General features: G+C 41.6%; 2 protein-coding genes across 2 annotated transcripts; one reads left to right on the top strand and one right to left on the bottom strand.

Moving 5' to 3' along the window:
* Nucleotides 1-1276: 1276 nt before the first annotated feature.
* Nucleotides 1277-8816, top strand: trmt6 (tRNA methyltransferase 6 non-catalytic subunit). Its single transcript, XM_018743601.2, has 11 exons — nt 1277-1518; nt 2118-2248; nt 3684-3793; nt 4072-4163; nt 4255-4338; nt 4808-4932; nt 6082-6428; nt 6905-6990; nt 7972-8074; nt 8160-8246; nt 8626-8816. The coding sequence occupies exons 1-11, from the start codon at nt 1409-1411 to the stop codon at nt 8782-8784; spliced, it is 1434 nt and encodes a 477-aa protein (XP_018599117.1). The 5' UTR covers nt 1277-1408; the 3' UTR covers nt 8785-8816.
* A 541-nt stretch (nt 8817-9357) lies between these two features.
* On the bottom strand, nt 9358-18760 carry chgb (chromogranin B). The gene is made up of 5 exons (XM_018743631.2): nt 18584-18760; nt 17984-18030; nt 17455-17551; nt 14082-16261; nt 9358-9948 (listed from the first exon to the last, which is right to left on the bottom strand). The coding sequence occupies exons 1-5, from the start codon at nt 18627-18629 to the stop codon at nt 9865-9867; spliced, it is 2454 nt and encodes an 817-aa protein (XP_018599147.2). The 5' UTR covers nt 18630-18760; the 3' UTR covers nt 9358-9864.
* Nucleotides 18761-19303: the final 543 nt, after the last annotated feature.

The following is a 19303-nucleotide window of genomic DNA, read 5'->3' as shown; positions in this document are numbered from 1 at the left end:
TGTCTGCAGCTGTCTCCTTCTCTAATGTAATGCATAAATTGTACTTTTGCTGAGATGTACGTCGCTTTGAACAAAAGCGTCTGCTAAATGAATGTGTAAAGGTTGAATGTATTTCTTTCAAATGTCATGCAGAATAAAAATTTTTTTGCAAATATTTGTGCATGTTAATGACTCACATTATATAAAAGAAATTGTAAACGTTAAGCCTAATTATTTAATTGTGAAGATGTACACAGTGTACAAATGCCAAAAACTAAGAGGAAATGTGTGGTCTTACTGTATAACTGCTTCTGTAGGTCAGACTGTCCTTCCAAAGTGAGTAGGTAGTAGGTGAGAAAAGGCAGTAGAGCCGAGAGGCCAGTGTCGCAATGATCACCTCATAAGCACCAAAGTGTTCAAGCCAAGGGCGAGATGAGAAGAGTCTGCGAAAGCAGGCTTGTATGACCAGCCAAAAACCCACTGTTTTTAAGTCTTGCACAGAGTTCACAAAATCGGATCCTTTTGCGAATATCTGGCAAATGGTTTTGTGTGTGCAAAGACAAAACAGAAAACTAACATTTCGCCTACATACAATAGGAATCGGAGTACGTTACCTGAAAAAGTGATGCCTATATTCATGAACATTGTTATTCATTTGTCATGTATCAGACATGCAAATCCAAAGAAAGTACTATATTTAACCCATTTGTGTACGTTTGTATTCTGAGTCTGAGACAGTAATTTCAGGACAGACAACTTGTTTGAAGCCGTACAGGGAAACAGGAAGCAGATCTTTAATCAGAACTTTCAGGTTACAGCGCCATCATCATGTACTCACTGGTTCTAATATGTTATTGTCATTGTGCTGTACGTCAGTTTGATAATTCTTATTATCCTGAAAATTAATTATCCTACATAAAGCATACAAACTAGTGTGTGTAGTAGTACACACCCGATTCAGACTGACTAGTTTGAACGTTTTTTATGACTTAGAATGAGACGATAATATTTTTCATCGCAAAAAAAGTTTGAAAGGGAGACTACGGGGTGGTGTTTATTGTCAACATGTTATAGCGTTGTAGAGCAGCAGCGCCGTATCGCACCAGGCACAGCGCTATAACGTTCACAGCACGACTTTTCACGGTTGAACTGCTCTGAGTTCTATTCATCTTCCCTTTCCGAACACAAGCACGCTGTTGGGCTCGCGGGATAGTTTCACGCGCCTACGCTGCCGCGGCTGAATACGCACTGGAATCGCTCTGGGTTTGATTTATCTTCCCTCTTTTTAACAGGGAAGCGTCGTCAAACACGTGCGACGGGAGGCTGTAAGCGTTTTTAAACGTTCTGCTGGTCGCCGGTAGCTGTACATTTTCGTACGAGTAGATTGACGAAAAGAGTGTTAAGTTCGCAATATTTTTCGGTTTTTGCAATGGCGAACAATGGTGAGCTAGTCGATGAGCGGTTCATAATAAAAGACGGGGATTTCGTCGTATTGCAGCGTGGCGACGTTTACAAAGCCGTACAGATACAGAAGAAAAGGCAAGTTCACTGAGTTATATTTCAGTATCTGAGTTGAGTATGTTTTTCTTCTTGTAGTGCTGACTTGCTTAGACTTAGAGTGGAGAATATAGCCCAGTGTCATGATGATATCAACTGCTGTGTGTGTAAATAATATTATTATGATCTCTGTCTGACTGAGGACAGTTTTTGCTCCTTCCTTGAACTTGCTATATTAATATTATTCTTTGAAAATATTTATTTATAATAAATTGGTTGGTGGTGGGTTGTTAAAAATCTCTACTTGCTACTGTCAATTTTAGCTGAGATAATCTGTACAAGACAGTTTGCAGCCTTATGGGTTTTCAAACATTTTTCAGCAGTGGTAATTTTTACTATAGTAATTCAGGGTGGTTACCTTGACTCTTTACCAAGGGTGGTATAACAGCAAGGAAGGAGAGGGAATTGACACCTATGTTACAAATTCATGTCCTTATCCACTACCCTACTGTAATTGTCTTCATACAAAAATTCAAGTGCCCAAAAAGCTGTGTTTCTTTAGTCTGTATACATCATGCTGTGCTTAGGCTGAGAATGTTTTTTTTTTAATTCTTCTTCTTCTTCTTCTGTATGATATGCAGGAAGGTAATTTTTGAAAAGCAGTGGTTTTTCCTGGACAACGCCGTTGGAGAGCTTTATGGAAGCACGTTTGAAGTTGCTTCGGGTGGATCTCTGCAGCCACGGAAGTCAAAACACCCGGAGATCCCTGCAGGTTTTAACAACATTTAATCCTATTGTGTCATTTCTGGTTTGAAAGTTAAAAATGCAGTGTTTTTAATAGAGGACTTTGGTCAAGTTCCGTTTGCTGTGCTTTCTACCATGTTGTAATACACCCGTATATCGCATAACGGGGACCCATAGATCGCTGCGGCAGTTTTGTGAAAATATTCGCTGAGATCACGTTGAGAGTCGTGTTGAGGAAACCAGATGACGGTGGCTCGGGCGCAGTGTCACCGGTGACCACCAGACCACCTGTGTTGGGCAGCATAATCGGTTCTACCTGGTATCAGTCAACCTCCTGGAGTTGGAAAGAGGCAGACTGGCAATTGCTAGATCATGGATTCTAAAACTGTACACTCCATTGTCTTTCCCTCCTTGAGTAGCTCCGTCTTTAAGTCTTTGGTCTGATATTCCTGCCCCGCACTTCCTTCCTAAGTGTGTACTTGTTTTGCCTTCAACATCTTTGCTGTATCCCCAAGTCATGCACTCGCTGTGTCTAAGTCTCCTTACTGTTCTGCATTCACGTGTTCAAAAACAAGAACCTGCACCAATCGCCTTTTCACTTTTAAATAAACTCTGCGCTTGAGTCCATGAACTTCCAAGTCTCCAGCCCATGATGACACCAGGTGCCTTTGTCTTTGATACAGTGACAGTGGATTCTCTCTGCCAGGCGTGTACTCTCTACTTCGCATGGCCATTCAACCTCTTGCTCCCAGTGATATTTTAAATAAAGGGTGATGAGGACATTGTCCTTCCTTCCTCCTCCCTTTGCGGTGCCAAGCCAACGCTCACACAGCCACACACATGTGCCCACTAACATATAAACAGTTGAAATAAGTGATATTGAAGTAAAACATATACCCTTAAACTACCTGTAAAATTGTAATCTCCACATCAAATGAAGATCATCTAGAAGCAAATGTTTGTAATGCTACAAAGCACCTTACTGTCATGCATGAGAATATTTTATTTTTTTTTAAAACACACAGGATTTAAAAAAAAATAATAATTCTAAGGTGACACATTCTTTGTCCATGGACCAATTTTTAAAGAAATTATCATTTTAATTTGTTCCCCTTACAAGGGGATTTTGCCTACCATGGTGGTTTCACAGAAATTATTAATACTGTTAGGTGAGGGATTGGTGTACAGCAAAATTATTTCTGGAATCTATATTCTGATATTTCTCTAAAGTCTGTTAAACTATGAGCAATAGAATTCAGCCAGCATTTGTGGTTTTTTTTTTTCTTTTTTTTGCTATATGATGGCTCAGTGTCCAATCAAGGGTGTACTCTACCTCATCACAGATGCTTCCCGGATAGGCTCCGGACCACCATAGCCCTGTAGGGAACAAGCAGTTATTGGTAATGGATGGATGGATAGATAGAATGATAAATGGCCTGTTTTTTCTTCTTTCTTCTGTGTAGAAGTCAAGGAATCGGGGATGGATAACAGGAACATTGTTGATGATGGAAGATCTCAAAAGCTGACAAGGGATGATATTGAAACATTGAAAGAACAGGGCTTAAAGGGACAGGTACTTAGGCTATGGTTTCATATGTTATTAATAAAGCTTTAGCTTTGTGTGTGAAAATGAACTGTGTATGTTGCTAGGGTAATTAAATGGCATCATGTAGTGTGGGGACCCTTGTCACAGAATATGCAATGGATCTTATTTTACCCCTGGATAGAGAAATAATAGAAATGGATTTTCATTATTACCTTTTCCTGAAATGTTTGTAAAAGTACAACTTGTAAAAGTTACAGTATGTTGTGCAGTCCAGCTCTTGAGTTTTTGTTATTTTTAATCCTTAGGAAATTGTGCAACAGCTTGTAGAGAACAGCACAACCTTCAGAGATAAGACTGAATTTGCTCAAGAGAAATACATCAAGAAGAAAAAGAAAAAGTGAGTTTGTATGTATGCAGAAGGCAATTGTTTAATTTGGGCATCTGAGGCACATCAGTTGTCTTACGTTGAATTTCTTCTGTCCTTGCAGGTATGAGAATATTATAACAATACTCAAGCCATCAACTCGCATTTTAGCATTAATGTACCATGGTAGAGAACCAGGAAAGATATGGTATGTATAATGAAATGGGAAAATGTAGAAATTTCAAGTGCGGTTATATGTAACTGAATAGTACAAAGTATTGAATAATACCTAGTTTACTGCATTTCGAAAAATAAACATAATATTGATGCAACACCACTAACCCCTTAGATGTTTGAAAAGTTTTTTGGAGGTATGGTTTCATTATTAAATTGTACATCTTGTAGAGTAACATTCCATAAATGGATATAAAGTAGCCATTAATTTACTTTGTTCTGCCTTAAAATGATTGTCACTTAAAAATCCCCAGGATTTCATATAATGCACATTATTCTGTTATTTATGAGCTTGAATAGAAAGAAATGTATTAATCTCACCTGCTTATGTTGCACTAAGCATTATATTGTATCTAGTGTTTGATTAATACTTGTAACACTATTGAAGATGTGTATCAGGAGGTGGAATACAGAACCTGACCCGTCTTTCTCTCCTCTTGTAGTCACCTGCGCTATGACACTCTGGCCCAGATGCTGACCTTGGGAAACATCCACGCGGGCAGCAAGGTCATAGTGTTTGAGACCTGCGCTGGCCTAGTGCTGGGGGCCGTCATGGAGCGGATGGGAGGTGCAGTAGAATTCCTTTATGTAGCTGAAAACCCCTAGCGGGGTCACCGCGCTGACATGCAGCACTAGGCTCGCGACTAGGACCGGGGAATCCATGTAAGAGTGAAGCTGTATGCTGCAGTTGCTAGGTGACCAAGATTAACTTTCTCTATGAAAGTGGGTGTTTTTACCTGTGGCTGGCAAGCAGTGGATACCCAGAGTACCTAATGAACCTTTCTTCTTGCTAGTGGGGAGCATGGAAATTGTCTGTCTAGAAAGCAGATAGAGGAACAAAACAGTGCTGATGTAACATTACCCCATTGCAAGTTATTGAAACACTCTTTTGTATGCAGCCAGCTGATATAGATTTTTATTGTGGGGGGAACAAAGGTACATTCAAAGTCTGAAAGGATTTTTAAATTTTGCATAAGGGATTGTGTTTTTTTTTTCTTTTTTTTTTTTTTACCCTGGTCCTGATGGTGTCGTTTTTTTTTTTTTTTTTCAATTTTACTGTCTGAAGTTTCTCAACTTTTGCATCACCAAAAGAAGACGACAAAGCTCAGCCCTAAAGCACTTGAGATGATATGTGCTATCAAAGGGCAATATTACCTGAATAAAGGGAAAGGCCTTTTGCTTATTGATCCAGAGACATGGTTCATGACTTGGTGTGTGACATTTGTTACAGCTTAAAGGATATATGAGGTTATACTTTATCTTTCCTTTAAATGCTAGCAATGAATTGTTTCCCTTCAACCAACCTTTTTGGTAGCTCAAGATAAGTTGGATGTCTCTGTAAATGAATTTGTATATCATTACTAGACTACTGAGGGGGGTGCGGGCTTGTGCATCGGGCTTGGCCGGGTCCTGCTCTCCGGTGGGTCTAGGATTCGAGTCTCGCTTGGGGTGCCTTGCTATGGACTGGCGTCCCGTCCTGGGTGCGTCCCCTTGTGCTGCCAGGTTTGGCTCCGGTTCGCCGCGACCCTGCTCGGAACAAGCGGTTTCAGGCTCTGTGTGTGTGTGTGTGTGCTAGAGTGTTAGAATGCATTAGCAGTGCTTGAATACTGTTTTTTGAGAAACCTTTTTGTACTACCTACATATATTTCTGTCCATGTAGTACTGAACATGCCATTTTTTTCTGCTGGGTGTATAATTTCTGCTGTGTGCACATCAGGCTACGGCTCTGTGATTCAGATGTACCCGGGAGGTGGTCCTACCCGAGCCGCCACCGACAGCTTTGGATTCCCCGAGCATTTCCATCGGACCCTGCACGAGTTTCCCCTGTGCAAAGTGAAGGCCTTGCTGGCAGGAACGCTGTCACCAGATGAGGAGGGAAAGGACAGTGTGGACGGGCCTGCCGCGGAGCACCTCGATACAACCGCGGGGCAGCTGGCCAGCTCGGCGAACGAACAGCGGAAAGAGAGGGACGCAGAAGACAGCAGCCCGGAGGGCATGGAGTCCAGCAGCGTGGAGCCAGAAGATAGGGACAAGGAGGAGAGAGAGAGACGCAAGGAGAATAAAGTAAGCTTTTCTTTTTCTTTTTTTTTTTTTTTTTTAACAGCTGCTTTTATGATACCTTTTTTAAAGCGTAGTGGAAGAACGTGGGAAGTTGCATTGCTGTTCACAATAGCGATAACATGTAATAATTTACCTACAGCTCTTGACTAAAGGCAACCTGGTGCAGATTTGTTTGTGTCTGGAACACTAGTGATTTTTGCATATTTTTCTTGGCTAGAGGTGTTATTTCTTTAAGTGAAAATGTATCTTTAGAGTTTAAGTATTTTCAAGTCATACGAATCGGATTTGCAGAAAAGTTTGTTTCCCTGCAAAGGTTTGTCTTTGCTGGTGGAAACAAACGTCTCGCACAGGGATCTGTTAAACTGCTGCTTATTCTGCTTTTTATTGGCTATCTTGAGATTTATGTAGTCAAGAAGGACGAGGTATTATTATACCTAAAGATAGATGGCATTTTCCACTTTATTCTTCATTTGTTACAGGCACAGGAGAAGAAGGTCAAAATGGAGGAGAAAAGAAAGAAACTGTCTGCTGCTGCTGCACTCCTGCAAGGGAGAAATGCAGATGGGTCAGTATTAATTCAGTTTTTGACGTTCACAATGTGATCCAGCCACAATTTCAGTTGCGCACACATTAGTGAGTGGTCAGGGAGGTTTTTAACAATGTTACTGTGTCTTAAATAATGTTTTTTTTTTCTTTTTTTTTTTCTTCGCTATAAGTGTTTTTCCTAGATAGAACATGGATAGCATCAAGGAGGTGTGGATGATGGGCATTAACAAGCTAGCAGTGAGAATCCTGGGTAGAGGTGTGATGAAAGCTAGCAAGAGCACCGTTTGTTCTGAACTGAGGTTCTTGTCTTCAACAGTGGGGGGGGGGGAAGTGCCATAAATTACCACGTGATTAAGGTGGTAAGCAGTTTTATACATTATGAAAAGAGGAAGGCAGAGAAATGGCATGGAGAAAAGACAAGTGAGGTTGAGCGCTGGTGTTCCTGCTGAAAATGATTGTTTGTTTCACTTGCATTTTTCATAAATATGATTCTTGTTAACAAACAGGCACTGTAACAGTTACATAAAATGTATGATCAGAAATGCATATACTATAATATGCGTTAATATCTAAAAATATTAATGAAAGGTGCTAGTAGTGCTGGATTGAGGTAAAACAACTGCTCGGGACGGGTTGAACGTGGTTGACAGCTTTTAACTAATTTTTTTCGTTAAAATGTTTGCATGATTATATTACCAGATATTTTTTGTTCAGGCAACAAATGTTTTCAGTTTGGTAATTTAAGACATCTCTTCAGTGCTATGCATAAAAGTATATAACAAATAAAAGATTTATTTGTATAATGTTTCATTTTTCATGATGTTATTACCTCTGGTTAAGGAACCCATAATTAATTGGGTGCAGAGGATGAATGAAGGGGAAAAGGCTATCAGATATTGGCTGATTATTTTCACATAGTCCTGATTTTAATGCATAGCCTCACCAAACAGTATATAAGGTGTTTAGTGTCTACATGTGCTTCTGTTCCTTGTTCTTCCAGGTTGGTGGTTGCATCCCGATTCCATCCCTGCCCTGTCCTGCTGACCTTGTTGAGATTTGTGGCCCCCTCAAGACCTTTTGTTGTCTACTGCCAGTACAGAGAGGTAATTCATTTACATGTGACTATATTTTATCTGCCTTTACTTGCCTTTCAAGACCGGCCTTAAATTCATTCCCCTCTCTCTCCAGCCATTGATTGAGTGCTACAGCAAGCTCAGGGAACAAGGCGGCGTAATCAATCTCAGACTGTCAGAGACCTGGCTTAGGCATTACCAGGTGATTGAAACTCATTCACCCTACCCATTACCCAATACCATTTTTACCTCTTTGTCAATATTTAATTTAATCTTCCTGCTGGTTATGTGCATTTGCTTGTTTATATGCTGACATGATGGGTAATTTAAACAGTTAAAGCGCAGGGCCCAGACAGTTGATTTTGCTAATTATAGATGCATTGCACTTGAAGAAACTGCTAGAAAGGGGAAGTGTCTCTAATGCTCTGTTTACTTTCTCAAATGAATGAAATTACTTATTCAGTAATGCTTATAGATGGTATAGATGTCACAAACCAAATACCTTAATTGCCTCGAAGGTAAACTGAGTAGCATTGTACCTTTTATACCAATGATAACACAGCTGTTTCATTGTCTTGAAGGTTTTACCCAACAGAACCCATCCAGTCCTTTTGATGAGCGGCGGAGGTGGGTACATCTTGTCAGGGACCACCATTGACGACAGTGCCTCGGCTTCAGGACCTCAGAAAGCTGAAGAGCCAGCTCCAAAGAGGATAAAATTGCAAGAGACTGTTGCCTGATGTTCTAATTTGGGGTAGTTTTTTTTTTTTTTTTTTTTTTTTTTTTTTTTGGAGGACGAACCAATCTTTTTTTGCTATTTAATGTGGACATACAGTTTGATAGCATTTGTCCACCCAGAACTCTGTTTGAAGTGATATTGTAATGTCATAATATCATTCCATAATTTACTGAATTGGTAATTTTCTTCTTAATTCAGTGGCAAGAGTCAAACAGTCAAGTGAGTCACTACTGCAGCTGGTTTGTTCGGTAAATTGAATCCCTCTGTATAGTGATGTTTTATTAAATAATTTCATTTTACACTTTTTTTTAATTTACATTAATTTAAAAAAGAATAAACACCATCTTCTCACTGGTACTTGATCCAGAATCCCAAAGTCACATCCTTGGATGTTTAGAAAATCATTTCAAGTTTCTTTTTCCCCAAAAAGGCGGTTAAGGTACACTGAGCTCTCGTTTAAAAAACATAGAACCTTAGATTCACTGTATTTGCATAACTTGGAGCAGTAATGTACAGTACCAGTCAAAAGTTTAGGTATACCTTCTGTAACTTAAATGTATGTCTTCATACATTTATTTAGATTACACTTTTTCTACAAACAACTTACAGTGAAGCTGTTAAGTCATAGGTTGGCTATTTTGAGGAATACAGGTTTTAGAGGCTTTTTTTTATTTCAGGTGTTCACACAAATATGATGTAAATTAGGAACAAAAAGAGCAAGTGTACACAAACTTTTTTCTGGTACTGTATAATGAAAAACCACCATAAAAAGTGTTTGAAGAAAAATTTATGTAGTTGATTTTGGTCCCAGGATGATTTATTTAATGCAGAAAAACAGGCATGTCAAGAACACATTATTCAAAAACATATACAAATTAGCCATACATGATATATATGTCTCTAGTACTAAACAATTCTCATGCCAGATATTTTTTAACATTAAAATTGCACAAGAAAACTGTTTTCTATTAGTGTCAGACCACCGCTTTAAACTGGAAAGTTTAAAAACTAGTGTAAACGAACAGCTCGCTGTGTTTATGTAAGTCTGTATTGGCTCAGGCATTATTTAATAACATTTATGTTACTCTTGCTGATTCTCATGAATCTTCTCTGCAATTTTTTGTAGCTCCATGTCCATTGCTGCCAAGTTCTCAAGTTCCTTCTCCTAGAAAGAAAATGAAAACACTTTTAATTCAGGAATATTTGCAGTACATTTATCACCCATTATCTGGTCCTATTTTGTTCCTGAAAACTGATGGAATGTCAAAAGACCAAATTACTTATTTCACTATTTTTTCAAATTCCTTACAATCCCATCCCAAGTTTAACTCAAAATCGTTGTAAATGATATGTAATGTAAGGAAAAAGTAGTACAACACAATTTTATGTCATCTTCAATTTGTTCCCAGAAATTATTTTTAAATTCTTTTTCGTCTGATGATGCCAGCAAAGCTCTTTTGAATCTTAAACTCTATTCTAGCAAACATAGCCCTCTATAAGAATCTGCATCACCATGCACCATTCTTACAGTTTAAAGCCTACATTTGGAATAGAAAAAAGAAGAATCAATTTTCCTATTGTTTCTTTGCATTTAATATTTTACTTTGATCTTCCATTGTAAAATATAATTAAATGCAGAAACTAAAGATTGTTTTATATTTACTACTTTTTAAGGTTTACAGGGTTTACAAAATTAACACCATGAGAGTGTGCATGGACTAGCCTGAGGAACATTAAGGCTATATATCATATTTAAATAAATGAGGAATTAGAAAATTAAAGCACAGTGGTGCAAAACAGGATGAAAACAGAAATTCAAGTGCACAAGTGAGGCTACGCAGCGGCGTAACGCAACCGAGAGAGTGGGTACATGGTTCCCACAATGCAAGGCATCTCAGAGTCTTACACAGCTGCTTGGGGAAGTTTTCAATTGCAGTCTCAGTTTACCGCACCGGATTGAATGTCGTGGGCCCGTATTGGATGTGGCAGAGCAGATGCACAGAAATCTGGGCCGCTTAATGGTAAATTTTAGAAGTAATCCTGGACCTCTTATGTAGAAAACCAAATTTCAGTAGACTGAAAATCATGGGAAGAGTGTATTGATTAAAATTAACTCGGATTGAAAAACAGGCAGTGCTCCCAAACCTAATCATTTAAAATGTATTTTCACACATTTACATAACTGCATTGTTGCAGTAAAACAAAATTATGCTGTCTCAAAAAATGAAAGTTTTATACTCCTGGACCCAGGGAAGCTGAAGAAGCAGTATAATAGGTGTGTTGTGGGGCAACCGTCGTGATAACACTGAAATGAGTTCTCAATCCCTCAGATCTTTGACAGACGCAGCCTGCAGACGAATGCATTTGCTTTTATTCATTTAGCCGATGCTTTTTTCCAAAGCAACTTACAATGTTAAGCTTCTTACAATTATTCACCCATTTATACAGCTGTGTAATTTTACTGGAGCAATTTTATTGTAGGTACCTTGCTCAGTGGTACAGCTGAAGGTGGGAATCAAATCTGTGACCTTTGGGTCCAAAAGCAGCAGCTCTACCCACTACACTACCAGTCTGTCCCAGTGCGACAGATAAAAGAAACCTAGGCATTGTCAATCCTGTATTTGTCTTCATTAGTCACTTTTCAAGGTTTTAAATTAAAGACTTAGTTGAATTAGATTTTAGAAGCGAAGCTACATATGGCATGTCTTTGTAGAAGCTCATTAGCCAACAATCCCCCATCATCTCGTCACCACATTTTGTTCTCCAGAGTGAGAGTGTTCTCACCACCTTTTTACATTGATTCCATCCATTCCCTCTTACTGGCCATTTTCACACAACTTATTTCTTTTATCTCTCCTATCATTAATTTCCCACTCTGCTCTGGTTGCTTCCCATCAGCCTTCGAAACAGTCCACTTTTCCCCACAGCTTAAAAAAAATCCTCTCTGAAGCCAAACTCCGTTCAAAATTACAGGTCAGCCTCTCATCTCCCTTTCCTCTCAAAAATTCTTAATATGCAGCAGTCAACCAGATATTTGTATTCTTTTCACAGAATGATCTCCTTGACAGATACCAGTCTGGACTCGATATTGGTCATTCCACCAAGACTCTCCTCCTTGCAGTGTCTGAAACTCTTCAGTTGTTTTAAGCTGCCTTCCTTTCCTCAGAAAATGTTCTTCTAGGGAGCCCAGAATTCCTAGCTACACCCCTTCCCCAAGTAGCAACAGATAAATCCTCCTGTTTTGCAGCTTCCCTAATGGACATCTAGACATGGATCACTGATCACCATCTGCAACTCAATCTCTCCAAGACCTGAGATCCTGTATGGAGTTCCAGCCTCTGCCATCTTCCCTTTCCAGCTGATCCAGCATGAGTTATATTTGACCTACCAAAGTATTCCCCTTCGTCACCCTTCTTTATATACCTCCATTTGCTCCATGTAGCTGTCCGTGTCAAATTCTAGACTCAGTTTATTGCTGCCTGATCACTTCCTACACCCCAGCAAGATCACTATGCTTCTCCACCTATGAGCACTTGGCGGTTCCACACATGAGAGGTCCAAGTTCAAGAAGTCTGCAGGTTCACAGTTTTACATTTATTTGTTTAGTAGACACTTTTCTCCAATGCAACTTCCAACAAACTCAATGTAGTGTTATCAGCCCACACACACTACAGGTGAAGCTGAACAGCATCTCTTAGGGCTGTGGGAGGAAACTGGAGCACCCGGAGGAAACCTACGCAGAAAACATGCAAACTCCACACCGACTGAGCGGGGATCGAGCCCATGTCATCTCGCACCATCCAGACACTGTGAGATAGCAGTGCTACTCGCTGTGCCACCATGCCACCCCTGGGTTTGATAATGATGTAGCGGAGTAAGATCCCACTCTCCCGCAAAACTGCTGAATCCCTTTTAACATTTAAGGCTCTCGGAACACATCTTTTTCCCTCCGCTTCTCTCCATCCGTCCGTCCATTTTCTTGGCCACTTAGTCCTTCTAGGATCACAGTGGCAATAGGGAGAGCAGAGAAGCCCAGACATCCCTGTCCCTCGCAACTTCCTCCAGCTCAACCCGGGGGATCCCCAGCCTTTCCTAGGCCAACTGGAAGACATAATCTCTCCAGCAGGTCCTGGTCCGACCTCGGGGTCTCGTCGCAGTTGGCTGTGCCTGGTATACCTCCAAAGGGAGGTGCCCAGGGGGTCCTTACCAGATGCCCGAACCACCTCAACTGGCTCCTCTCAATACGGAAGAGTAGCAGCTCCACTCTGAGTTCCTCCCAGATGACCAAACTTCTGACCCTGTCACAGAGAGTGAATTCCACCACCCTGCCCCCCCGCTGCCTGGAAGGCATTGCACCTGACCTCAGTGTTGGACCTCATAGCCCCCCACGTTGCCTTTTCGGGCTAAGCCCAGCCAGGAGACGTGGCTGCCCGGCCACCAGGCGTTCGCCTAGGAAAACTCTCCCCAGGCCTGGCTCCAGGGGTAGGTCCCGGTGACCCTATTCCGGGCAGGATAAACGTGGACTTGTTCACGTATGCCATATGGGTTTTTCGGTAAACCCCTATGACCCTTTCTGGATCAGGGCCTCGTCGTGGCGGAAGGGCTTGCGTGATCTAGGCATCTCCAGAGCTATATCGTCAGAAGCAGTATGCTCCTGGTAGGGTCTCCCATGGCGACCAGGTCTGGAGTGAAGATCCAGACTAACACGATCTGAAAAACCCCTATCCACTTCTCTAGATCTCTTCATTGCTCAATAAACTTGCATTATATCACCTGTGCCGATCACTTTTGCATTTCCTGTTCTTTCTAGAAACAACTTGTGTAACATGCACCACAGAAACAGTGGTATTGGACATTGCGCTTCGAGAATCTCATGTCTGCATGTATAACTCTGTTGTGAAATGCACTTTTGTTTACTCTGAGGTGTATGTCACTTTAGAGAAAAGTATTTGCTAAATGAATAAATGTAAATATAGCAATTTAAGCAACAAAACTTGCACTTGGCAGTCAAATTTATGCTAAAGGTACTTAATATTTTGTTATATGATAAGCTAGTAAGAAAATATTGTTTTAGAGAAAAAATTTTAAACAAGTTTAAAATAATAAAAATGTTTCATTTATGTAAGTTTCACGTATAATCAGCAGCACACAGAAATACGGCAATAAAAAGGACTTTGTACATTCAACATTGTACTGCATTGAGTAGTGAAATGTTATGTTGATCCCAACACAGTCATACCTTTACTGATGAACAAGTGTTATTTCTTTATCTCTCTGATTTAGTATTTGCTACTTTACCTCCTCTGGGGTAAGAGGTCTCTGATGAAGACTTCTTTTTTCTTCAGGCTCCAGCAGACCAGAAAACTCTGCTTTCTTGTAGTTCAGGAATTTAGCAAGTTCATCAATTTTGTTGCCTGGGTATTGTCTCTTCTCCTGAATGTGGTTAGGGAAAACCTCCAGGGCAGCCTGTCTACTGTCCCACATGTCCTGCTCTAGCTGGTTTCCGCTTCTCAGAGGGCTTCGCTTCCACCACGCAGGGTGGTAGTAGCCCTTGTACTCCCAGGGGGATCTCTTCACTTGCATCTCCTCCTCGCTCAGCAAATCAGCCTCATTCCTCTTCTTTGCCAAATATTCAAGAGCCTTCAAGTTGTCATCTTCTTCACTTTGTTTTTCATCTTCATTGTGGTACCTTTTATAATAATGGCTGCTATCTGACAGGTGATGCCTTTTGTTGAGCTCTTCATTATCCTCCAGGTCATGTCGCTTGTAGACTTCCTCAGGTAGGTCACTTGACTGATTTTTCTTTTCCCTGCCGGACTGTGATTCATCAGTGTCATCCTCATCACTTTCATAATTCTTTTTCTCCTCTTCCTCTGATGCGTCTTCACTCCTCCTGTTCTTCTTATGGTGATATCGATGAGTAGGTTTCCAAATTCTCTTCTCCTTGTCATGTCTGTCTTCTGCAAATTCTGAACTCCTTTCCATGTCTTCCACATCTTCATCTTCAAAAGAATCTCTGTTCCGTTTGTGCTTTAGATGCTGAGTTTTAAATGCAGGGTTCCAAAGATGCTCAACCCCATCTTCATCTTCCTCTGGCTCTTCATTCTGTCCTTCAAAAGCGTCTTCAGACCACTTGTGCTTTTTGTGATGGTACCTATGGGTTGGCTTCCAAATTTGTTTCTCCTTTTCTTCATTGTTGTCTAACTCCTCTGATCTTTTCTCTTGAGAGCTCTGCTCTTCTGATTCCTCAGTAGAAGAATCTTCATTCCTCTTGTTTTTCTTACCTTTCTTGTGATGGTATCTATGGCTAGGTTTCCAAATTCGCTTTTCTCTGTGTTCATCTTCCTCAGATTCCTCTGACTCTTCACTAAGTACCTCATCAAAGGGCTCTTCATCTCGCTTGTGTTTTTTGTCAAAGTGCCTGTGAGTAGGTTTCCAAATACGCTTTTCTCTATCTTCAATTTCACTTTCTTCTGATTCTTCCAATCCTTTATCGTCTAAAGAGTCTTCATTTCTTCTGTGCTTGTTGTGGTGATATCTATGAGTGGGCTTCCAAATACGTTTCTCTTGGTCTTCATTTTCATCTTCCTCCAGATCATCTGACCCTTCATCATCCAAGGGGTCTTCATTTCGCCTATGCTTCTTGTGATGATATCGATGAGTGGGCTTCCAAATACGCTTCTCTCTGTCTTCATGTTCATCTTCTTCTGATTCTTCTGATTCCTCCTCCTCCAAGGGCACTTCATTTCTTTTGTGCTTCTTGTGATGATATCTATGAGTAGGTTTCCAAACACGTTTTTCTCTGTCTTCATCTTCACCTTCCTCAGATTCATCTGATTCCTCAGACTCCAAGGGCTCTTCATTTCGCCTGTTCTTCTTGTGATGATATCGATGAGTGGGCTTCCAAATACGCTTCTCTCTGTCTTCGTGTTCATCTTCTTCTGATTCCTCTGACTCCTCATCCCCCAGGGGCTCTTCACTTCGCTTGTGCTTCTTGTGATGGTACTTATGGTTGGGCTTCCAAATACGTGTCTCTTTTTCACTGCTATCCTCTAACTCCTCAGACCTCCTATCTATATGACTCCATTCCTTTTCAGAATCCTCTGTGTTCTTCAGATAATGGTGTTTAGATCCCTCACTGACCTCTTCATCTCTTAGTCTGTGCTCTGAACTGCTGTGGTGACTGCGCCCAGATACTCTCTCTTCTTCATCATCTTTTTCACCCGTTGTTAGAGCATCTGTACTCTTTTTCTCTTCCACGCTTGTGATACTCTCTTGACTCCCTGTGTTTTGAAGGCTCTGCCGCTTATCCTCTGCCTTTAACATGTTCTCAGTGCTCCTGGGCTCATGTGCATCCTTCTCTGTTACAGCTGTTCCTTCAGCTTGCCTTTCAAACTCATTCTGTTCCTGACTTTCAGTTCCTGTTAAATGAACAACCTCTTCTTCACCTTTTTTCTCAGCTGCGTCATGTTTCATCCCTGCAGTGAAATAATGAAAGCAAAAAGGCTTTAACATGTTTCAGTATATATTCAGGACTACTTTTAATTTAATTAGTTCTATAAGGATTAGCAATGACATTCATTGTGAACCTTATTAACAACAGTTGCATAACACATCACTGAAACTAAAGAATTCCATCCATCCATCCATCTATCCATCCATCCATCCATCCATCCATCCATCCATCCATCGTATTATTGGTAATATGGGTTCACAGTATATTCATGGCTTTGGAATTTTCACAGACTATTTAATAGATTTGAATTTCAAATTGGGGGGCATGGTGATGCAGTGGCCTTGGCTGGGTCCTGTTCTCTGGTGGGTCTGGGGTTCGAATCCTGCTTGGGGTGCCCTGACGGGACTGGTGTCCCGTCCTGGGTGTGTCCCCTCCCCCTCCAGCCCCACGCCCCGTGCTGCCTGGTTAGGCTCAGCCAATGTGTGTGTGTGTGTGTGTGTGTGTGTGTGTGTGTGTGTGTGTGTGTGTGTGTGTGTGTGTTTGTGTGTGTATGTGTGAATTTCAAATCTTCCCATGCAAAGCAGCAAAATCACAGCGTTTCTGATGCACACACATGACAAAACAATATCAGCAAATCTTACCAGCTCAAATGTACAGTTTTCTCGGGTCATTCTGGCGCTACATCCCTTCATGTGAATGGCTTTGAATATATATACATATATAGATATATACAAAAATAACATATATCTTCAAATATATATGTGTGTCATTAATATTATAATGTTATATTAGTAATGTTGTATTGTAAATATTAATATAATAATATTTTAATGATGGAGGCGCGGTGGTGCAGTGGGTTGGACAGTGGGTTGGACCGGGTCCTGCTCTCCGGTGGGTCTGGGGTTCGAGTCCCGCTTGGCGTGCCTTGTGACAGACTGGCGTCCCGTCCTGGGTGTGTCCCCTCCCCCTCCGGCCTTACGCCCTGTGTTGCCGGGTAGGCTCCGGTTCTCCGTGACCCCGTATGGGACAAGCGGTTCAGAAAATGTGTGTGTGTAAGTAATATTTTAATGTATTTAAAATATTATAAAGAGGAGCATATGTAAAATAGGCACTAACGCCTTTTTCTGCATTTCTCATGAACGCAAAATACTACGTGTTTAAGCGACAGCAGCACAGAGCAACAGAGAGGCGTAGACAGATGTTACCAGATGTTACCTGCCCTCAGGAAGTCTCTGCACTGTGGGTCCACAGGAGCAGCGCTGGCAGGCTGGGAGAGCGCTTTCGACAGCACTTGAACCACGCAGCGCGCCGCCTGAAATCACGGTGTGGGGAAGAACGATCAATGTCCACTTTTAAGGAGAAACATCTGAAATCGGCGCCGCCTCGTTAAGAGCACTGAGCCGCAGAGTGACGTGGAAAAACCGATCAACGGCCGTGCGTTTCGAAGGCGGAGATGAAGGAGCCATCAGAGTAGGGTAAGAACGAAGTGATCAGTACCACGGATGGAGAGGATTGATTGTTGTAAGAGTGACTTCATAACTGTGTGTGGCACCCATTCCTAGAGGTTTGCCGTAACGTAATTCTCTGAACATTAGCATGACTCAAAAATCTAATTTGTTTCTCTTGTAATTCATGCTTATGATTAGACCTCCATCGAACTTCTTCTTGCCTGTGCGACCGCAGGCAGGATTCTGTGTATATTATAAGGTGCCAGTGTCGGAGCTGCAGGATCACAAATACGTACCAAGTCGCCTCTCGATTGTTCTTGTCCAACAGGTAGCGACAGGTTACCTAGAGAACGCAGCCAAAGGAAGGATTTCGGTGAGCGCAGCGGCAAAAAGGCATCATCACACCTTCTTCGCACAGTAAAAGTAGTCGAGTTATGACTTGACAAGTAATAACAAAGAGCATTCGTACAAAATAACGTAGTCGATCTTTGTACTGGTGTATTATCCGGTGCGTTTCCTGCTCTGAAAAGCAAAAGTTAAAAGAGAAAACGAACAAGATGACACTCAGCGGCAGTGAGTGAGGACAATCTGCGCCTCCCTCCGACACACGCTTTTCCGCTCCGTTATGGAGCCGTAGCGCGGCTTCCATCTCTATGTATCGGCGCGGAGCAGAACTTATCACATCAGCCGCTGTCACTCAGGCTGTCACTCAGGCTGTCACTGTCCCCTATGACAGACCTATCATTTCCCAGAGCGCTGCTTCCCGCGCTGCCTTGTTGTTGTGCAGTATCGTACCGTGCGGTACCGTGCAATACCGTACCGTGCAGTACTACTACTGTACCGCTCTCAGAATCACCTGGTCGCACAGAGCACTGTCGGACCACCTTTTTACTTACCTCGCGCCAAGGTGCCCACCAAGGCTATGAAGAACACAAGTTTCATGCTGAATATGAGAGCACCAGGTCCCGCTTGCCGGAACGATGAGCAGAGTAAAAAGCAAAGATTGAAAGAGAAAAGGTAAAGGTGCAAAGAAAGCAGGCAGCGGCAAAGATCCCAACGACGCCTCGGCTCCGCTCGGATCGGCTCACTGCTGCGGACCACATCGCGCCGTCCTCATATAGCGGGGGGTGTGTGTGTTTATGCGTGTGTGTGTGTGTGTGTGTGTGTGTGTGTGTGTGTGTGGACACACAAACACACACACACACACACACGAAAAGGGGCTCAGTGCTGCGATGGTGTGGGCGGCATCTTTTTATCTAAGATCTGCGTCACCAAGTCTTCATTAAGAGAGACTAGACATGTATCATTGTCCATGATGTGATTATGATGCTTCTGCCATTGCATTGTGTGTCAACATCTTCAACTCTTACAGTGATACCATCGTTTTAGCTTGGCCCTTTTTTCTCAGAAAAATCTCCAAGTACTAAACCTCCAGACTGTGCAGTATAAAGCAGGAGGCGAAAGAAAGGCAAAGGGAGGTGATTGGTATTATAATTTTATTTGGATCAGTTTTGTTTGCTCAGCAAATAACAACATGCAGAGTCATCATAATATGTATAAGGAGCAAAATATCCTGAAAAAGATGGGTCTGATAGCAAGACCTGTGCAGCTCCACA

This window comes from Scleropages formosus, chromosome 1 (assembly GCF_900964775.1).
Source record: "Scleropages formosus chromosome 1, fSclFor1.1, whole genome shotgun sequence".
In the NCBI taxonomy this organism is placed as follows: domain Eukaryota; kingdom Metazoa; phylum Chordata; class Actinopteri; order Osteoglossiformes; family Osteoglossidae; genus Scleropages; species Scleropages formosus.
The sequence above is the reverse complement of the archived record's forward strand: the minus strand, read 5'-3'. Positions and strand labels throughout refer to the sequence as shown.

Excerpts from the sequence above, each read along its gene's own strand:
- trmt6 (XM_018743601.2), top strand. The coding sequence starts at position 1,409 with ATGGCGAACAATGGTGAGCTAGTCGATGAGCGGTTCATAATAAAAGAC. Across the intron at positions 4,339-4,807 it reads AGAGAACCAGGAAAGATATG|TCACCTGCGCTATGACACTC; the intron begins GTATGTATAATG and ends CTCCTCTTGTAG. Across the intron at positions 6,991-7,971 it reads CAAGGGAGAAATGCAGATGG|GTTGGTGGTTGCATCCCGAT; the intron begins GTCAGTATTAAT and ends TTGTTCTTCCAG.
- chgb (XM_018743631.2), bottom strand. The coding sequence starts at position 18,629 with ATGAAACTTGTGTTCTTCATAGCCTTGGTGGGCACCTTGGCGCGAG. Across the intron at positions 17,552-17,983 it reads AACAATCGAGAGGCGACTTG|GCGGCGCGCTGCGTGGTTCA; the intron begins GTACGTATTTGT and ends CCGTGATTTCAG. Across the intron at positions 16,262-17,454 it reads CAGAGACTTCCTGAGGGCAG|GGATGAAACATGACGCAGCT; the intron begins GTAACATCTGGT and ends ATTTCACTGCAG.